Source organism: Hoplias malabaricus, chromosome 1 (genome assembly GCF_029633855.1).
Source record: "Hoplias malabaricus isolate fHopMal1 chromosome 1, fHopMal1.hap1, whole genome shotgun sequence".
Classification (NCBI taxonomy): domain Eukaryota; kingdom Metazoa; phylum Chordata; class Actinopteri; order Characiformes; family Erythrinidae; genus Hoplias; species Hoplias malabaricus.
The window spans coordinates 71,881,942-71,903,401 of record NC_089800.1 but is presented as its reverse complement, the minus strand read 5'-3'; the positions used below and the strand labels follow the sequence as shown (position 1 = coordinate 71,903,401).

Genomic DNA, 21,460 nt, shown 5'->3' with positions numbered 1-21,460 from the left:
CAAATCTTTTAGAAGCACATAATACCATGAAAAGTTTCAGAGAATCTCGAGAGAGCTCTACATATAAGTGAAAAGGCCCAAAACCAGTATTTGCTGGCTGTGGTCTTCATGACCTTGCTGAATAAAAACAAAACATTTGTGTAGAGAAATTCACTGCATGTGCTCAGAACAACTGTTTGTGAACACAGTTGCAGCATCCAGAAATGTTACAGTTAAAACTCAAAAATGCAAAGAAACCATATATAAACAGGCTCCAGAAACATTGGGGCCTTATCTGGGCCCAAGCTCCTTTAAAAAGGACTGAGGCAAAGTGCAAAATATTCTGTGGTCTGTCAAATCAAAAATTGAAATATACAGCGTCCTATGGGCTAAAGGGGAAAGTGATTGAAAATGCACTGTTCAAAAGTCACAATTCATGATAGCATAAGGATGCATTAGTGCAGATGCATTCCTTGTACATCTGTGAAGGCACAGTTAATGCTGAATGATATATACAGGATTTGGAGCAAAATGCTACCATCCAACATCACTTTTGCTGAAAGCCTTGTTCATTTCAGTAAAGCGAGGCCAATTCATGTTCTTCATTGACTATAACAGCATGGCTCCTTAGTACAAGAGTCTAGGAGCCAAAGTATTCCAGACCTGTCAACCACTGAAAACTGGAACCTTATGAAAAGTATAAACACTACAACAGAGACCTCGAGCAGCTGAAATTCTGTAACAAGCTAGAAATCAGAATAAAATTCACTTTCAAAACGATGTCTGGTCTCCTCAGTTCGCAAACGCTCATAGTGTTGTTAAAAAAGGTGTGATGCAACACAGTGGTAATCAATGCTCCTGTCCCAAATTTTTTGGAACTTGTTTCTGGAATCAGATTAAAAACAGGCATATATTAAGAAAAACCTACAACCTTTCATAGTTTGAACAATTTTAACAAATTTAACTAAATATAGGGTTTAAATGATTTGAATATAATTTTTTTAAATTTACATTTTGAACAATGTCCAACTTTTTTGGAAATGGGGGTTGTAAATATGAACAATCAATAGTGTTATATTTACAATATTTTATGAGTGGTAAAACACACAAATCAGAACGGAAATTAACAATGGGAAAATTACATTTTAATAGAAAATTTAAAATAGTTTTGTTTGCATTTTCTTAAAATATTTTACCAGTATATTTAATGAGTATAGGCCTGGACAATAATTCAATATCAATAAATATGACTATAGAAAATGTTACAAAAATAGTCAGGTGACTTTAAACATTTGTCTGTTATGCATTTATAGCATCCTTCATTGAAATGTACATTACCAAGCATTGCCATCAGTTAAGTGCTTCCTTTAGGATTTTTTTATTCAGCAGTGCTGGTGGCTCACATTCCCTCCTACTTCTCCCCCACCAGATAAATATCATCCAATATTTGGCATCTCAGAACCTCTACATTAGAGGGTTGCTCTCGTTGGAAAAGCTGTTCTTTCTGTGGAGCTGTGTGTGTCCTACTGATCCCTACAAGTGCAGAGAACCAGTTATGTGACACTGATCTCTCAAAAACTGGAGATGTTCCCACTGTGAGCTCTTCCCTCAAGCACAGCATTTCTAAAATGGATTTCACACTTTGGAAAATTGTGATGTGATGAGCTAAAACAGCAGTGGCAATAATGTGTACAGCATTTCTCTAAATTCAATTCATAAGTGTTAATTGGTATTGGCAGAGATGTTTGCCAAATTAATTAAAATATGAATACAAATGAGAGCTATACACTAAGTTACTGTACATCTTCAGAGAAGCTGAAGAAAATTTAGTTATTGAAGTTTCATAGACTTCATATATTTAAAAAATCGACTAAAATTATACGTGTGATATATATTTGGGCCAAATTGTCCAGCCATTAATGAATGGTGGCATTTAAATAAATGTTTACCTTATTCAAATATTACTAATATAGAAAACTGAAAATTGAATTTTGTACATGCTTGTTTATTTGTTTATATGCATGGCCAACTGCTATAATTCAACACTAATCTCCAATGGTCAAACATTTTGAAAGGTTTTTTTTTCTCCTTCCCCCTGTGTTGGACAAATTGGTTGAGAAAAACCCTAACCCTAAAACCTACCCAACAGAAGTTACCAAATCTAAGTCTGGAGTGGAATCAGGAGGAACTTTATCGTTTAAGTGGCTGTCCTGATCTTATTCATATTTTATATATAGATATATATTTGTTTTATAATTTTTGATGGGAGCTCAAGTTTTTTCTAATTAATTACACAAAAAGCAACCCCCAAATAAATTAAAGTACATTTGACAAATGTAATTTGTCATATAAAATGCTTTGAAGCTCTCCACTGTGGTTTCAAAAACAAAATGATGCTAATTACACATCACAGCCTACAACAATCAAAGCATAACGCCAAATATATGCTGTTTTTTAATGAACAACAAAATGTGAACTGTAGATGGTAAGACATTAAGTATGAACACTGTAACATCCTCATCTTTCCTTTATCTAATTTACCAAACAATGATTACAATGACTTAAAAAAAGAAGGTACAGAGAAATGTTAAATAAGGTCACATAGCAATGATCCTGCTGATCAGCATCAAACCTATTGGAGTTGTGCCTAGTGGATGTGGCTTAGTATTAGTATGTAGATTAGCACAGATGCTGGTAAGCTGAATTTGAACTCATAGCTTGCGAGAGACTTTTCCTGAGCTTCATACGTTATAATTCCCGGGTTCTGCTGTCAAACATCACTGCATTTTGTGAATTTGCAACATTAAACATGTTAGTTCAAAGTCTGGAGACTTCAAATACATAAATCTTCCATATCAAAATACATTTGAATTTGTACATCAAAGGGGGAAAAAAACCCAAGAGGGGAACAAAAAACTAAAGAAAAAAACAAAAAACAAAACAGAAACCTGCTTATTCAAGATTTTTTAATATTATTATATGTATGGTTTTCTGCTTTAGAAATCACTATTTCCTTTAATAATGACAAAACGTCCACTAGAGTAGTACTGATCATTTGCTTTTGCCCCATTAATCACTGAATTACAATATTATACATATAATACAAAGCAGATTTAATCTGAAACAATATTAAAATAAATGCTCAATAGATACAAAGTTTTTTTTTTTAATCATTACATATTTCTCCACCTTATATCAGTCTGTGAGTCCTTGCACATAAAATGTAAAGCCATTCTCTTCTAATAAACTATTAAGTGCAAACAAATTTCTTTAAAAAAAAAAAAAAAAAAAAACTGATTGCAGCATCCAGCTTTTTCAGATTCAAATTTCAAGACAGAGGATATTAAAGCCAAGTGCATCAAGGCCATCCCCAAACCTTTCATCTTTGTCTATTTTTTATTTATTTTTTTGTCCTTTATAGTAGTTACAAAACAGACAACCAAAATAAAATCAGTGCAAAGTTCTTAATGAGGGAAATTTTGTCCATGTGAAAGGGAAAACAAAACACCAGGAAAAGGAATTTGGATGGAAGCAAGTCCTTGGATTCTCTTTGCCCCTGGTTTCAACGTCTGGCCCAACCTGCCCTCCCCTCCCTCCTTAGTTTATCATGGTCAAAGGCTGACTGGTTTTATAACTCTTAACTGATTTACTCTCTATGTCAGAGTTCCACAGTCAGGAAAATATCAAAATGTGTGTGAAAAATCCAAAATGGAAAAAAATGTTTCTGAAAATTTGAAGGGAGACCAAAAGCTGACAAACACCATGGCCACAGTTATGAACCACACCAATTCAGTTTGTGCACAGTATTAACATGTCCACTGTGCATGCAGACAATGTGAGGCAACCAATAATTATTTAATAAAAAAAAAAAAAATAAAAAAAAAAAAAAAAAAAAAGGGGGGGAGGGGGGGGCACACACAAAAAAAAAAAAAAGCACACAGGGCTCTCTATGTGACAGTGGTGTGAAGCTGGGTTCTTAGCAGCAGAAAAATTGTGGCTATACTACTGTTCCACTGGGAGAGTTGGCTTGGTTTTGGGATGACAATAAACCCTGAAAAGGAAGACAAAAATTTATTCGGGAGCACTTCCAAGCTTTTCAAAATTATTTAAATAAACAGGGACAGCACTGCAGTACTTATACAGTACCAGTCAAATGATTGGACATGCCCACTCAGGGAGGGTTTCTGTTGTTTTGGGGCCATTTCCCAAATATTGTAAATGCACAGTACCAGTCAAAACTGTGGACATATTCTCTTTCAGTGGTTTATGTTTTTTTTAATCATTATTTTCTATATTGTATATGAATAATAAGACATTAAAACTATGAAGGAACACATGGAATTATGCAGTAAACAAAAGAAGTGTTAAAGAAACCAGAACATGTTTTATACTTTAGATTCTTCAAAGCAGCCTCCTTTTGCTTTGATGACAGCTTTGCAAACTCTTGGCGTGTTCTCAATCAGCTTCATGAGATCGTCACCTGGCATGGTTTTCAGTGAACATCTGTGGCCTCGTCAAGAGTTAATTTGCTCGCCTTATTAATGTTTGAGATTATAACTTGGGTTGTGCACAGGTAGGGGCTGGTACACAGTTCTATACAGTGAATAGCCCTATTCCACCAATGACTAATGGGATTGTACACAAACATTTGACTGGTACTGTACATTTTCAATGACATTTACACAGCATTGGTATTCAAAGATTTTTTGTACATAATATATAACCTACAAATAACCTTCAACTTGTCTTATCTGGAAAAATATTTTATTTCATTTTAACCATATGCTCACTTGATCAAAGTAAATGAGTAAATGATTTAAACTACAGCTGTATGTAATATGTAGCGATTTTCTAATTAATTTTGACAACAATGTACTTTTCACTAAATAGCCATTTCTACTTGTGACACGTTCATCATGTGTTCACTAGACTTCCACTTTGCAAATACAAACTATAGTACTTTGCAGAAATATATTTAAAGGAAGCACTTGAATTAGTTTATCAAATATAGCTTTGAAGTGTATCCTAAACAATGAGGAGTGAATTGTGCCAAAGTGAAACGCAATCATGACAGTCGAACAAATTGAAATGTAATACACATGACACAAAACTTAACTATAATTTATAACTGCATCTCAGCACAGTTTGCATTCAGTTCTAACATGAATTAAGCAATTAATTCTTTGGATACAAATCCAAATGTTTTTTTTGTTTCTAAACAACTGAATGACATGAAAATACAAAGGATTTTCTTTTCATTTTGGTACATATTCAGCATCTTGCTATTTAAAAGTAACATCATCGTTTCATGTTTTTCCAATGTTGAGACAGCATTTCAGTTACACGCCAATTTCCATACTAAACCAGCAAATATGCTACTATAGAATAAAGCAATACTGGCCAAAAAGCATCTGCAGATGTTTGCTGCAGAACATTCTAAACATCTTTCACTAAGACTGTCAGAGAATATTAAAAATGTGACACATCTCATGACAATGTGGCCTATTTACCTGTGTTATAATACAATACATTGAATTTGCACTGCTATTTGTAAACCTATGAAGTGCATTAGGCTGCAGATCTGTGGAGACATGGTTAATTTGCTTTCATATTTCTGCTTCTATTTAAAACCTAAATATTTGTTGCTTATTTATAATATTCATGCATTAAATGTCGATTTCAGCAAGAGAATGCAATGTCTGAGATAAAAAAAATAAATAAAATAAAAAAAAAATCACCATCATTATTACCCATTGTGGGTTTTTTTTGTTTTTTTTAATATTTGTTAGATTATACATTAAGATAATAAATTTCAATTTATGTTCACTGGGCACAAGGAGACAAATAATGGGCTGTAAATAAATCATGTGCAAAGTTGCTAAACTTGACACCACTATGGATACATCCATTGTACTGTACTGTGTTCATGTTCTGAGTGTTTTTGGGTGTGGGAGTAAATCTGTTTTGTAGCATTTCAGATTCAAAATGAACTTACCACTTTGCCAGGCCTTGCCCATGTGCAAATAAATCCCTCCTGACAAGCGGTGACTATACAATCCTCTAAAAAGATGAGAACAGTGAGTCTCTCATGTGCTATCTTTTTGCAGATGAGTGGCTCGAGAAGGGGTACATCTTCCATGCGTGGACAAAGCAGCGTGCCCAGTGTCTTGGCTGGGTCCATTTTGGTTTTGGTGAGCAGGTTGAGCTTATCGCTGCTCTTGCTGCTGATGTGGCCCATGCTGTGGTTGCGCTTATGGTCCTTGTCATGGTGGCGCTCTTTGCGGTCATGCAGTGAGAGAGTAGCGAACTTGCTGACACCTGAGGCAATGGCATTGTCCATCACACTGCTTTTGTTGCTGTTGGTGGTGGAGGCTGCTGAGTGCGGCAGGCTGTTGGAGCGTGGCAACGGCGTGGGCAGAGGGTTTCCTGGTGTATTGGCACCACTGTTATTGCTGCCATTCGTGCTGGGGTTATTGGTCGTAGTGACAACAGTGCTGCTCCCTCCTCCTCCACTTCCTGTGGCTGGGGGACTGGTAGCGTTCATGACATTAGTGTGGGTCCTGGTTCGAGACAGAGGGAGGTGAGGGAACAGGATATCCTCTGTGAGGTCCCACAGGCACAGTTGGGTGTCTTGACCCACCGAGCCAAAGCGGTAGGTGACACTGACCGGTCGGCTGTCCGTAGAATTGCGCTTGGACAGTCGCGACTGCGTACTGTTGGCCCGGTCTCGGCCAAAGTGTATCTGATCCTGGAAGTCCTCGTCGCTCCCACTGAATTCCATGGGATCACTCTCTTCTAAACTTGTAGTGTAGTGATCAAAAGCCACCACACTCACCCATGACTTGTGACCGTGTCCTCGCGCTATGACCCGACAATCCATAAATGACCACACAGTCACCAAGTCGTCCTCTCCTCCCGCAACAATGTATTTTCCATCCGGGCTCCAGCAAACACAAAGCAGTCCCCCAAAGTAGCTTTTCATGGTCCCATGCAATTCCACTGCATCAAAGTTAAATACACGTAGGAAACCGTCCTGGCTTACACATGCCAGGAACTTCCCATCAGGGGAAAAGGCAAACTCATTCAACGCCCCCTCGCCTACCATCCACTTGAGCAGAGGGTTGCGTGTGGATTTGCTCTTGCATGTGTGCACAGCATAGTTTTCCCCCTGTTTGAGCAACTGGTAATGAGGGGCTGTTGTGCCGCATGTATGCTCCACATTATACAAGTACATGTTTCCACTGGAATGAGCTACAAGAAATAGGCTCTCAGAGCCTGGCACCCATTTTACACATGTCACTCGAGATTTATCTATTAGTCTCTGAGACAGTGGTTTTAGATTGGATTTGTAGAGAAGATGGGGTGGTTGATTTTAGAATTGGGGGAAAGAAAAAACAAAACAAAACATTTGTTAAAGATATAGTTAACAAGACAATTAAAAGTAAATTATAAAACTACATGTAAAGTGTATTAAACGACTAATGTTAAAGATTAAGTGTTAAAACAAAAAATAATTCAGAAACATTCCTAAAGTGAACGACTGATTCAAATAACAAAAACATTTGTCTTTTTATGTTTTTGCCAAGGGGCTAGCTGTTATATAGAAAATAAGAACAAAATACATGAAATAATCTTGATCAAAATATTTCACACTAAAATACAAAAAAAAAAAAAAAAAAAAGTTCAATAATGTGCTCTAAATCAACTAAGTACACTCACACAAAACTAGGGCTGGCCCTGCATATTTGACAATTCAGATATTTGTTCATTGGGTAGGTGTTTGGATTTTAAATTTTGAGAATCAGATATTAGTTTTTTTTCTCCCCCTCCTACTAAATAAACGTGGTTATCAATAAATGCGATGCTACTCTCTAACCGTATTCCATCTAAACAGCTAAAAATAAAAACATAACTTTAAAAAACACTCTACTTAGGGGCGGGCAATATTGCTCTAAAATAATATCACAATATAATGTCACCATAAAAGCGCAATGACAAAACACTGAATTACAACAGTAATTTCAAGAATACAATTTTATATATATATATATATATATATATATATATATATATATATATATATTTCAGTAAATATGTAACATTCCTTAGAAATAAAACATAATTTGCTTATTTTATAAACATACAAAAACATACCCTTAAAGCTTCACGGTAAATATAAAAACAAATACAGAATATTTGCTATGCTGGGTCAGTGTGGTCTGACTGCTTGGATTAGAGCTCACATCGTCTCCTCGTAGTGTCAGAATAACACTAATATCGCAATATAAATTTTTTAAAATAAAACAGGACTTAAAATATACCTCTCCTTTCCAACACTCAAACATATTCTGCCCTGTAAACGTAAATGTCCTGAACGAAGCCTAAAAAAAAAAACTTAACTTGCTAAAACAACCTACTTACAATAAAGCATGGTGAAGCTACATTTCATGTTGTCAGCTTAATACCTTGAATTAGAGCGCCTTCAAATAGCTCTGGTTAACATATGTTTACTCTGTGCCCTTGCTGGCACCATGTATGCACAAATTAGTGAGAGATTTAACTCTGGGAGCCACAGACTCTAGATTTTAAAGCAGGTGTGGCAGGATATTGTGACCTAACTCTACGGCCCTAAAAATTGTATTCGGGACAGCCCTACAACCTACACACACTTACTTCTTCATTGAAGAGCTTGCTTGTCTCCTTCTTGATTGGGTCAATGAGCTGTACCTGTCCAGCTGAGAAACCCACCAACAGTGATACACTCTCAGCTGTGGCAGTAAGGTGGTTGAAGTCATGGCAGGTGGGCTGCGTTCCCTTGTAAATCCTTTTGTCTATTGGCTTACTTAGGTCTGCAGCCTGTGAGCAAACAAAAACAAAAATAAATAATAAGCCAGCTTCTGAAAAGTGCATATGATTTTTCCTTCCTCAAATTATTTTATTCCTAGAACTTGTGTTTCAAGAGGAAACAAACATAGTATATCTAAAATTACCTAGCATTAAAACATTAAAATTGTTATTTATTTTTATATTTATGAGTAAAGTCTCATTTATTTGTATAGGACTTCTAACAACCTGATATGTCACAAAATAAGCACCTCAAAAATTGTACCAAATTTCAAAAATAATAACCCCTGAGCAAGCCAAAAGGCAAGGAAAAGCTCAGAAGCTGGAGGACGGATCCATGTGAGGAACCAAAACCCATCGTCCTCTAAATAATAAAAAATAAATTATAAACAAGAGTATTAATGAGGTTGTATCTACTCTATTCTGTTTACACACATCTAATGTTTTAGAAGGTTAAACCCAGCCCTCCATCATCTTTATAATAATAACATACTGGTTCATTTAATATACTGAGTGCTTGAGGATGTGGACAAATTCACAGGATAGAATTACATGAATCATAAATTATGTGATAAACTCATATAATAAAACATATCTATATGTATGTGGGTATATACACGTAACCAAAAGTAATAAAAATCTAGCAGCACAACTTTGTTGTGGGAGAAAAAAAAACTTTTTTTTTTTTTTTTTTTTAATTACTATTTACTAATAATGTGTGTACATTATTATGTCATCATTATGCCTATTAAAGTACTGAGGGTGTATAAAAAAAAACCAACAGACCATTAATTCGTTAATCGTAATTACTTGTATGATAAATAATCATCAGTTAAAATTTCATGATAGTGACAGCCCTAGGGAGCAGGCTACACACTACAAAGTGTACATGTCAACTAAACGCATCCCATACATAATGAAATTACACTACAATGAAATTAAATAGCGATTATAGTATCCCGAAAAAAAAAAAAAAAAAAAAAAAAAAGTCAGTGGGTCTGTTTTATTAGCAAAACCAAGCTACTGCTGCATGAAGCACATTCAATGGAATTTCTCTAGCTGTCATCATATATTTAAGCAAAAGAACACAAGAGGGAGTGTGTTATCATAAAATAACATCACTGCTGTGATGCAGTGCAAGCACGAGCTCAAGGGGAGTGCAGTAGTCCATCTCAGTCGTGCTGTTATTTCATGATAACACACAACGTCTAGTGTTCTATTGCTTTTATATAACAGTTTGGGTAATACATCTTGAAACGTATCAACGAAGCTGTGAAAGTGGTGTCAAAAATGTTTATGAAATTAGTTGATCCTTCCGCCAAATAATAGTTCCTCAACAAGTAGCTTGTTGCTATGTCACAGTAACTTTACAGCAGTGCACTCACTGCCCAGACTGGATCGGCCTCAGCTCACTGCTACAGTATCACTAACCTGCTGAATAAACTACCCAGATCCCTAATCTGCTAAATAAACTACTGCTGAATAACAACATGATTGAAAAGTGTAAATACCATTGTTTGTTTTTTGTTTTAAGGAAATGATGCAGATTCATGTGAGTTTCTCCGTGGTGTGTGTGACTTTTAAACACATTTAGTAGTAAGAATTGTTTGAAAAGCCTTGCATATTCACCTATTTAAGCTGGAACGGAAAAATCAAGCTTGGTAGTACACAGCAAATATAAGAGTTTCTCTGGAAGGTAGGTGTTTTAGTGACATTATGTGCACTTGGTCACGTGTTTTAAATAGATAAAATGGGAAATAAATGTTTCAAAACGAGTTTTGTTTATAGACACAGTGCTAGCTTTAGCTTTGCATAGCTGTTTAAGGTGGAAATGAGTATTCAATAAGAAGCTGGAGAACAAGCACATAAGGTGTACCTGACACATTCAAGGTGTAACTAAATGCTTGAATGCAAAAATTGTGAATAACTGGTTAAATAATACAATTGGTTTGTGTGATTTAAATAGATAAAGTGGAATAACAGTTGCTGAATAAAAGTTTCAAAAGCTTGCTTCAGTGCTTAAGGCGGAACAGAGAATTCAAGAACCTGACGAATAACGCCAATTTGTAAACGGACACGTAAGCTGGAACAAAATGTTTGACTATGAAAATTGTGGATAAGAAAATCTGCCTCCTAAACGTCAAATTGATAAAAACACCAACCTTGTCTAGTTGAAATATTTAATGTGGATTTTGTACAATAAAGGCTTGTAAATGCAGGGAAATGGCAGCAACATGTCCAGTTTTTTGCATAGGTAGATGTTTTAGTGAAACGATGAACACTTTTCAGTGTAAATATGTTGATTATGGCACATTCTTCTTAGCTATCAAGTCCCAAGTTCTTAAACTCATGTTCGTTCAGTTTTCGTCAAACTGGCAACCTGTTTGAGCTTCACTTCTAGGGAGGAGGGGGAGGAGGCAGACAGCTCTCTTTATTGTTTTGAAACTGTATTATAGTATATATACTGTAGTATATATAAATTACTGTTTTACTATACACATGGTGTCAATGTTACAGATCGTTTCTTTAAACGGTCTTTAGTGCCAGTCACTGCCCTCAGTCTCCATTTATTTCAAGTCAAACTTAAGCATTATACATGTTTATAACAGTGAATGAGTATAACTGGTATGTGATTTTATCTGTATTAGTATTTCCAAAGTAAACTGAAGACTGAAGAGTTTTTTGGTGTGAAACATGAACTGAAGCTAATTTAGCTTTGAAAATGTGATAAGGACAGCAGCAGCATAGAGAGTTGTTAGCAACTGTGTTCAGTGGAATGATACAGTGGTTGTGGGGAAAAAAACATGCTGTTAAAGCATGCTTTAGAATGCTTCTCAACCAATCAGTGTGCGACTGGAGCAAACTGTTGTATAAAGCACCAGAAATCACTACACTAATGATATGGACATTATATATAGCACCAGAACTCAATAATAAAAATGACACAGTTTTAAGATATATATCTCAACTCGTTAAGCTGAAACAGCCAAACAGAATCGTTCCGCTGTGACTTCTCTGTCACCGTGTGCATCTAGCAGGGAGTGCATGCCTGCAACCAGACTCTGTTGAGAAAAACAGGCTTGGGACTATTCGTGGGGTTCAATCCCCACGAATGGCATTATTATCTACAGCTGAAATGCTCTTGAGCAAGACACCCAACCCCCAGGGTGTCTGTAGGCTGCATCAGGTTTTTGTGTTTACTGCCCCTAATCAGTAGTGTTTGTGTTTTTACTGCCATTGATGGGAAAAAACAGACTCAAATTTCACTGTACATTGACCATAAGGTATAATTTCACATGGACTGGTCACTTTAGCTCTGATTCGGTAAAGGGGGAAGTACGACCTAAAGAAAGACAGAAAAAGATAGTGAGAAAGACAAAAAAAAGTGAAAGAGAAAGAGAAGAACAAAGTTAGAGAAAGTTAAAAAGGACATCTACAATTGTGGGGAAACTTTTAAGGTGGAATGGTATGTTAGAGCAGACAAATGACTGTTGTCTGAATGTGGCTGAAGTTGAACTACCAGAGAAACTAACTTGTAACTCGAGTTGTTTTATTTTTGTTTTGTTTAGTAATGCAGTTAGCTATCTCCCAAATTTGGAGATATTTTCAATTTAGGTAATCATAAACACCAAAAAAAGTTTAATATGATGCACCTATGGAGCAGGAACCCAACATCCTAATCTCTGTTAGTTTTATTGAATGTCTGACATTTTCTCAGTGTCTAAAAAACAACAGGTGCCATGAGCAGAGAGACAGATAGCCTAGTGAGTATTACAGCTTAATTTTTTTTTTGGTTCACTAATAGTGCTGGGTATTGAAATTCAATGCCAAAAAGGCACTGCACAAAAAGTATTTAAAAAATAATAATAAATCAAATCTGTGACTATTTTAGATACTAGAAGCTAGTTAAACAGAAACAGAACGGTGGGGTCACACTGGGTTGGCTTCCGCAAATTCTGACACATGAATTTGCATCCCTGACCAATAGTGCTGCAGTACTCACTCAGTTTGTACTCTCTCTGCCCTGCCTGCGCCAACATGGTGGCAGCACTCATGGTTTCAAAACTGGAGAGATTACACAAATGTTTCATGCTGATTACAAATTACAATACAGTCTAGAATCACAATATACTTATACTGTGTTCTGTTGTATAGTATAATAGTATACTACGTTCTGTTGAGTTGTGCTACCTTGTGGAAATGCTCTAATATAGGGTACAGCTGCCTAAAATAACAATAAGTAGGATATTTCGATAAGCCAAAACAATTAAATAATAGGAAAATGCTCCTAACTGAATTATAAGTAGGAGATATGCAGTCTAAATCCCCACATAAGACTTTATTCGTTAACAGCAAGCTGATTGGCTCTTTTTGCTGAGAAACATGATTTTACTCTGTAAACAGAATCCATGTTCAGCGTTATGAGAACATTTCCCGGTAACCATTGCCTTATTTTTAAGAAGTTTTTTCCTCTATCAATTCTGCAATGAAGAATGGGCAAACAATCCCCAATCCAGATGTGCAAAGCTGGTAGGGATATGTCCATTCAGACTCATGGTTGTAATTAAAGGAAAATGTGGCTCTACAAAGTACTGAATCAGGGGACTGAGGACTTTTGTAATGCTGTTATTCTAATTTTTCTTTTTTTTTTTTTTTAATTAATTTTCAGAACTGTTTAATTTTTTCGCATTGCTTTAATGTTGTTGTAAGGCAAAATATGTAAATAAAGTTCGAGAAAGGTTTGTTTGTTGTGAGTTTTGGGGCAGACCCAGACCCCCGTCTGGATCTCTTTGCCTTATATTCTGTTCAAGCTAGGGCTGGGCAATTTATCAAAAATTAATGAAAATCGACTTTCATAACGTCTAATCGACAATCTTGTCTATATCGATTATTTTTTATTCTGTCATGTCCCCACTGTGTGTTCATGTACTGTTCCTTTAAATCCACGCTACCAAGTTGTAGTCATGTGATTCTGCCCCAATCTGCCACATGGAAGCAACCTAAATGCTGAAGCAAACAAGCGACTTGAGCAGCTCGTACCAAAGAAAAACACAGCTTCTGCGGTTTGGACTGCGGTGTGGTGCTGTGTTTTGACTATAACTAAGACAACACTGAACAAAAAGAAGTCAAATGTAAACACTGAGGGGGAAAAAACTGCTCAAAAACAAGAGAGGAACAAGCTCCCAGCAACATTAGGAAACTTACCCCTTATTTAATACCGGAGCATATTTACAGTACAAGCCTCGGCACTGAACTATGACGGTCAAAAATACAAAAACAAAATCTGTCATTAATCGTAATTGTGGTAAAATGTACAATTAATCATGATTGCCCAGCTCTAATTGAACCCTACTGTTGATTTTGTCTGATTTTTCCTTCTTATGATTTTTTTCTCCTAATCAATTTAATCTGCAGAACAAAATTTGGTGGGGTAAGTGTGCATCACAACAGACAACAAGAGGCTAAAAGGACACGTTTTTTATCCATTTCTCATCATATGAGGGGCTAGCTTCTCGGAGGTTGTTTCCTGACTTGTACCATGGTTCCACAGTTTTATTTCCAAGCTGGAAGAGGGAGGGAGGAGAAAAAGAAAAGAAAAGAAGAAAAAAAAAAAAAAAAAAAAAAAAAAAAAAAAAAAAAAACAAATTAAATAAAAAAACAGCACTCCATTTGCAATAGATTTTCCACTCAAGTTGTGAAAATGATTATGGCAGTTAATAACACAACAAAAACCTAAAAATCGCATTTTAGGCTGGATAATATACACAACACTGCAATGTTTATATATCCACCCTCCGCCTCTTGTCCTCTTTTCCAAAAATGACTTGCACTGCTCACAGCAGTTGCTGTCACGTTCCCATTCTCTATATTTGTGTGCTTTGTTGAACATATGCTCCACCCATTATTGGGAGGGGTCTGGAGGTGACACAGTGATGAAAGTCCAGCATTTTATTTATAATATTATTAAAGTTAAGGTCTTGAGAATTCTGCTAAAACCACATACGTCCATGTTTAGTAAAAATCCAGAGAGCAGCTTACGTTCAAATGCGTGCGTTTGCATTTCTAAGATAAGTTTCTATAATTAATTCTCTACCTCCATCTTGCGGGTGAATTCAATATTTGGATGAAGCCTATGAAGTTTTGTAATATTTGGGGAAAAGTATTCCTGAGTAGAGATGGGCGGTATGCACTTTTTTCATAATGTAATACAGTCTCAAAATATCATCTTGGTATACTGTATTACCATGGGGAGGGGGTGTTGTCAGGCTACGCTGAGCCTTATATCTTTGAGCACAAAGTCAAGTGAATTTAACTAAACACAGCCTGGTAGCGCACACCGACACGTGTTGATGATAAAAACCTGCTTCTGGGAGAGCAAAATTCAGCCACGGGTGCTGAAGGAACAGGAAAGTTTGAAAATAAGCGAAATAAGACGGTGTACACTGTTTAGAAGCACAGCTGGCGCCAACAGGCCCTTATGGTTTAGCACATCACAACATATTTTTCAGCAAATTGAGGCTCAAAACACACATATTTTGAGGATAAAGCCATATACCTGTAAACACAAATAGTTGAGTGAGAATTGTCTGTTTACAGCTTAATTCCTTTCTCTTTTAACCCAAACTCAGCGCTAAACTTACAACTGCAGTGGGCTACCGGGCTTGTACTTTTCTCCACCAGTTTTCAGACCGTGACATCAGCAGTCAGAGCTCCCACAGCGCCCCCTCCCTGAGGCTCTCATGATGATCTGATCATTTTGGCCAACTTTTAAAGACACAGAACCGAAATTTGACACACCACACACGTGTCAAACACTGCCCTCATTTTAAGATACCATCCACATTTTAAAATACCGTGGTATACAGCATTATTATTATACTGTCCAACCCTATTCCCGAGTTACAGCTTTATTTTTGTGCTTTATTCAATGCTTCACCAGTTACTGGGATGGGCCTGGAAGCCACACAGTGATGAAAGTCTAATTCTTTCATCACTGTGTGGCAGTTTGCATTAAAATTTATGTGTATTTGCATTTAAACGGAATACCTATAATTAATGTAAAGTATTATAATATTTACTGGTCACCAAATCAAACATTACATATACAGCACACCAAGCCTGACACTTTTGCAAATACATGTCCATTATAAAAATAGTTCAGAGTCTCAAAGTAAAATAATTATTGCATTTTTTTTTGGCTGGAATACCTCAATCAATCAGTGCAGTACTGTTGTACATAATTGATTCTATAACTTTATCATGGATTTATCAAAACATTGTTCCCCCAATGTCAACCTAAAACTGAATGTTAAATATATTTTCATTTTGTTATAATTATAAAAATTCAAAGTTTTTGAAATACTTACATTACATATTACTTCATCATTTCAGGAAGCTCAAGATGTGCCAGGGACTTGTGGCATAACATGAAAGCTACTGCCTTCTTGTCCCATAGGGTCAGGGTTCAAACTCTATGCTGGAGTCATCACAAATGCCTTGGGAACCTCATACACAGAGGCTGATACAAAAGTGAGTTAAACTAAAAAAAAGGAGTTCATAAAAGATCATTTCTTAAATGTTCATAGTAATATTGCAAACTCTGGATCAATAATTCAAAAATTTAAAAAAGCAAAAAGGTTTAAGGAATGTCGTGGCTGTTAGTGCTTGACCTTGGAACCAGAAGGCCTGGGTTTGAATCCAGTGGCTATTTCGTATAGTGTGTTACAGTAACTTTAACAATACACATAATTGTAATCTTTAAAATTAATAGCAATCGTTTAAGTCAGCGATTGTGTAAAATGGAAAGGCTGTATTAATAACCACAACAGCTTTCTTAAGTGAACATATTTCAATAGCACTCCCCCATGAACAATGTTATTGAAATAATCGATATGTTTTCTGCTTCAGCTTCATTTGCTTTGTGTTTACCACAGACCAGTGTCATATAACACCACGGGAGAGTAACAAGATTAAAAAAAGGTTCATTTAAAGAAAAACACTACATTTCCCTACAGTTTAATAAACTGCTCCTTAAACAAAGGCAATATTCAAGTACATGTTCCTACGTAATATTTATATCATAAATGATTTGATTGTACAGTACATCAACAACAGGAGTACAGTACCCCTTTCGCTCCTCTGCTGGCGCCACAATATTCTGAAATCCCCACGGCACCCGATGAACCATGATATATCTCGGTTAGTGTAGGATAGTCATGTTGCATCCTTCGTTCCTCAAGAAAAGTAGGACGCATTTGTCTGCCGCATATGAAGGAGCCTCTGAAATGGGACAGTCTAGTCACGGCGTTGTGACCTAATCGTTCTACAAATGTTTCCTTCAAAGGATGCAGCCTCTGAATTGAGACACAGTTTTAAACTTATGTATTTTGTATTTTTAATATATATTTTTACATGAAAATTTCAGATGCCAATCATCCTTTCCAAATATACTGTTGCATTTGTATTGGCCTCTTTGACCCTCTACATCAAAAAATAAAAGGGAAATACAAATCATCATCTTTCTTCATATTGTATTGAAAATGTATCATATTGTATAGCACAAATAGCAACTTGTCCTGTACTGTTAAATTAGTTTATCACTGCACCACTACTCTCTAGTGAAGTACAGGGGAGATCATAATTCTGGACTTCCTCAGCTAATCTATCTTGACCAATGTTCGTCTGACTGCAATCCAATCACAATCATTGCCGTCTGCCCTATTACCATGCCTAATTACATTTCTGGGGAAGTGCACATGAGGCTATGGCATATGGTACATGGTGCTATATATTTATTCACTCAGTTATAGTTAACTTTTTATAGCATCCTTCTAGACACCCATAGGTGCTTTTACAATCAACACTGCACATAACACCATTCCATTCAACACTCAATCACATGCACTGGCAAGAAGCAGCAGCCAAACACAGAATGACTGTCCAGCTGAAGGACTGCATAGGACACCAGGGGTTCAATCATAAGTGCCAATCCATATCTGAGCATACACACAAACAGACATTCACTGACTTACACACACTTTCACTCACACCAGGACAGATCATTTAGAATAGCCAAATCACCAAACTGCCATGTTTTTGTCTTTTGGAAAAAAAAAATTGGATACCCCGGAGAAAAGCCATGCAGACACCGGGAGAACATGGAAACTCCACCCAGATAGGACCCAGATGCCAGCAGGAGTGATTGTCTAGATGTTACTGTTCTGTCCCATTTTGTCCTGTCACATTAATAACGGACGTGTATAACCAGTTCTGCTGTGCGTACCGGCACAGGGGGCGCTTTACTGCTGTGCGTACCAGCACAGGAAGCGCTGTACTGCTGGGTGTACTGGCACAGGAGCCGCTGTGCCATACTTGTGAGAGAACAAAAGGAGACAGCACAGTAACATCTTGACAACTGCAGGCTCTTGCTGAAAAGTGAATTAGTTGAGTCTCTGTTGTTCACAAGGGCACGTTAAAAACATACACAATAACTACTATTTAAAAGCACTGCGGTAGAACAGCCTTTGTACTCTCCCAATTCTTCCCATTCCACATTTTTTTTTAACTTGACAAATTGACAAATTCAATTGTTAACATGTAAAGAAAACTATTTAAAATATAATCCTAGTGTGAAAATTTGGTTTCTAGAAAAAGGCCCCTAAAGTTAGAATTCACAACATTCAATGCAGGACATTACAAAGAAAAAATGCACAAAATACTTCCTGTCCAGATTTATCAATAAATTACTTTTATCAAAATGTATTTTGGATCTCACACAAACACAACATGGTTATGTTTTTAACTGGTTCCTCTCAATAGCATTTTAAATAAAACTGATTCTTTACACAATTACATATTTTAAAACACTGCCTGAACATGAATATTTTTGGGCAGCTGTATTCTGAGTGCGTGAGAAGTTTGTAAGCGCCTTCTCGGGTCATGAATTGAGTTTTGATCTTGTTCATCTGCTTCCCTCCTCCCTCCCACGCCATCTTTGAAATTTGCATTGATCCTGGCCCAGGCCTGGATTTTACAGAACGGAACAGCACGCATGGTCTACTGTGGTTATTTAATGGAAATCTTTTATAACAGACAAGAACTGTAAATATAAGTGCTAGCTTACAGCAAGTAACAAACAAAAACAAAATTAATCAGAATTATCTGGAGGAGAACTCATTACGAGTTGAAATCTGTTTGGTGAAACTTAGTATACTGTACAGGGAGATTACAGCACAGTGTAATTTACTGGAAAAATTTAAATGAAATATAAAACTATGCTTTAGTTATTAATTCCAATCCCATTTTCAAAAATTAAAGGCTCAAAAATGAGTTCTTATGTCCAACTTGGGCCATTAATCACATATACACTTTTTAGTCATTTATATAGTACTACAGAAGTTATGCTCTTTTCATTAAACAGACAATTTAACGTTACTCCTTTTTTAATAAATATTTTTTGATTAATACTTAGTATTACAAGTGGTACTCAATAAAAATGGAGAGTCTAAAACATTTCACATAGGTGAATTACAGAAGTCAATACCAGATGTTAAAAAGAAAAACAATTTACACAATATGTACTGTCCAGATTGATCAATAAATCACTTTTATCAAAATGTATTTTAGATCACACAAACAACCTGCTTTTTTTTTACCTGGTTCCTCTCAATAGCATTTTAAATAAAACTAATTCTCTACACAATTACATATTTTAAAACCCTGAATGTGCTTCTTTAAATTGACACTGAAATATGTAGCATATTAAACTGTAAAATATTAGGTTCCCCTTTAACTTCCACATCCTAAAACAGTCACATAGGAGTTGTGAATAGATACAAACGATAGCGCACGCAATCACTGGATTTTTGTGCTGTGTTTTTTTCCAGTAATTTCCAGACAGCAGACCTCTACAGAGTGAGTCGCTTTACTGACTCAACACTTCTTATGAATTCTGAGATCTAAATAATAAACACAAATAGAAACAATGAGATGTGAGCTAGCTCTCTCTCTCTCTACAGTAATACACGCACAGCACAGAACTTCGTGAATAATTACATTCAACCACGTCTCAACGTCGACAGATACGTTATGCGATAATAACCGATTCATAAACAATAATTAACTGACTCCATGCCACAGTTCAAGAGGACGACTTCATTTATTACGTAGCCATTCATTTAAACCTAACTGCTGCTGTGTAGGTTACATGACCGTGAACATTCATAAGACCACATTGACTGCATATTACCAATGTAATATTTTGTTCTATTTTAAACGCTGTAGTTCTCAGTATAGTTCCAATAAAGTGGAACGAAGATTTCGATTAACAAGCCAACTTAAAGGGATGTGCCGATATATACGCGGCTAACGTTAATCCTCACATGACAAACCTTAACTTAAAAGTAGCTAAATTTAACGGATAAGTTGGTTATCGCACGAATAGATATCTGTATAAGACACAGATAATGAAAAAGGCATGAAAAGCGTTATTCGTTTGGCAACTGACAGATGAACTAACATTAGGCCCGAGCTGACAGCTTGTCCGTCGGTTTAGGCTCCAGGAGCTAAGCTAGTTAAAGCTAACTTTAGCAAGCAAGGGGTAAGCAAAACGCAGCCAAACAACAAGCTGTCTGCTTCGGGAAAATTAAAACCGTCATTCGTTTATAACTGGACCCCCGTGTCTGGAATTGAGCCTGCGATTTAAAAATATATAATAAAATAATGCAGGAGAAAGCAGGAGCAGCTATGTTTACCTTTCGGACGCCTTTGTAGATGTAGAAGTAGAGCTCCCGGCCCACATTGAAGCAGATCCGCTCCCCGTTGCCGGACTGGTCGTTCACGTTCACGAACGACACCTTGACGGGGTTGGAGCCCTGGGAATTGAAAGGCACCCGGTTGGGGCGGCTGTATTCTGAGTGCGTGAGGAGTTTGTAAGCGCCTTCTCGGGTCGTGAATTGAGTTTTGATCTCGTTCATCTCCTTCCCTCCTCCCTCCGCCGCCATCTTTGAAATTTGCATTCATCCTGGCCCAGGCCCGGATCTTACGCGCCGCGCATGCGCAGAACAGCGTGTACGGGCTTCTGTGGTTATTTAATGGCATTATTTTATAACAAATGAGAACTGTGTATATAAGGGCTAGCTTACAGCAACTACCGAATAAAAACAAATAAACAATTCATTGAGGAGAACTAATTACGAGTAAAAACCTTTTTGAAATGCTAAAACGTAATATACTGTACAGAGATTGCAGCGCAGTGTAATTTACTGGAAATATTGAAATGATATATAAAACAATGTTTTAGATCAGTTAAATTTTTCCAAGCCCATTTTCGAAATGAATTAAAGCCTCAAAAATGACAGTCTTTATATCCAGCTTGGGCCATTAATCAGGTGTACGTTTTTCGTCATTTTATATAGTACTACAGAAACGCTTTTTATTAAACAGATGACTTAACGTTACTTTTATTGTAATACAATTATTTTGAATAATACTTAGTAATACACGTGGTACTAAATAAAAACATTAAGAACAAACAAGGTGAAACCAAAACTAACAAACAAGTCCCATGCCAAAATATATGATTCAAACCGTTATTAATAAACACAGTATCATCACTGAATCTTCTAAGCAATATTTT

At 36.3% G+C, this 21,460-nt stretch overlaps 1 protein-coding gene across 1 annotated transcript; it reads right to left on the bottom strand.

Moving 5' to 3' along the window:
• Positions 1–3,882: 3,882 nt before the first annotated feature.
• Positions 3,883–20,840, bottom strand: wdr20a (WD repeat domain 20a). Its single transcript, XM_066682913.1, has 4 exons — positions 20,577–20,840; positions 8,653–8,835; positions 5,975–7,300; positions 3,883–4,030 (listed from the first exon to the last, which is right to left on the bottom strand). Exons 1-4 carry the CDS (start codon positions 20,838–20,840, stop codon positions 3,977–3,979), a joined length of 1,827 nt encoding a protein of 608 aa, XP_066539010.1. The 3' UTR covers positions 3,883–3,976.
• Positions 20,841–21,460: the final 620 nt, after the last annotated feature.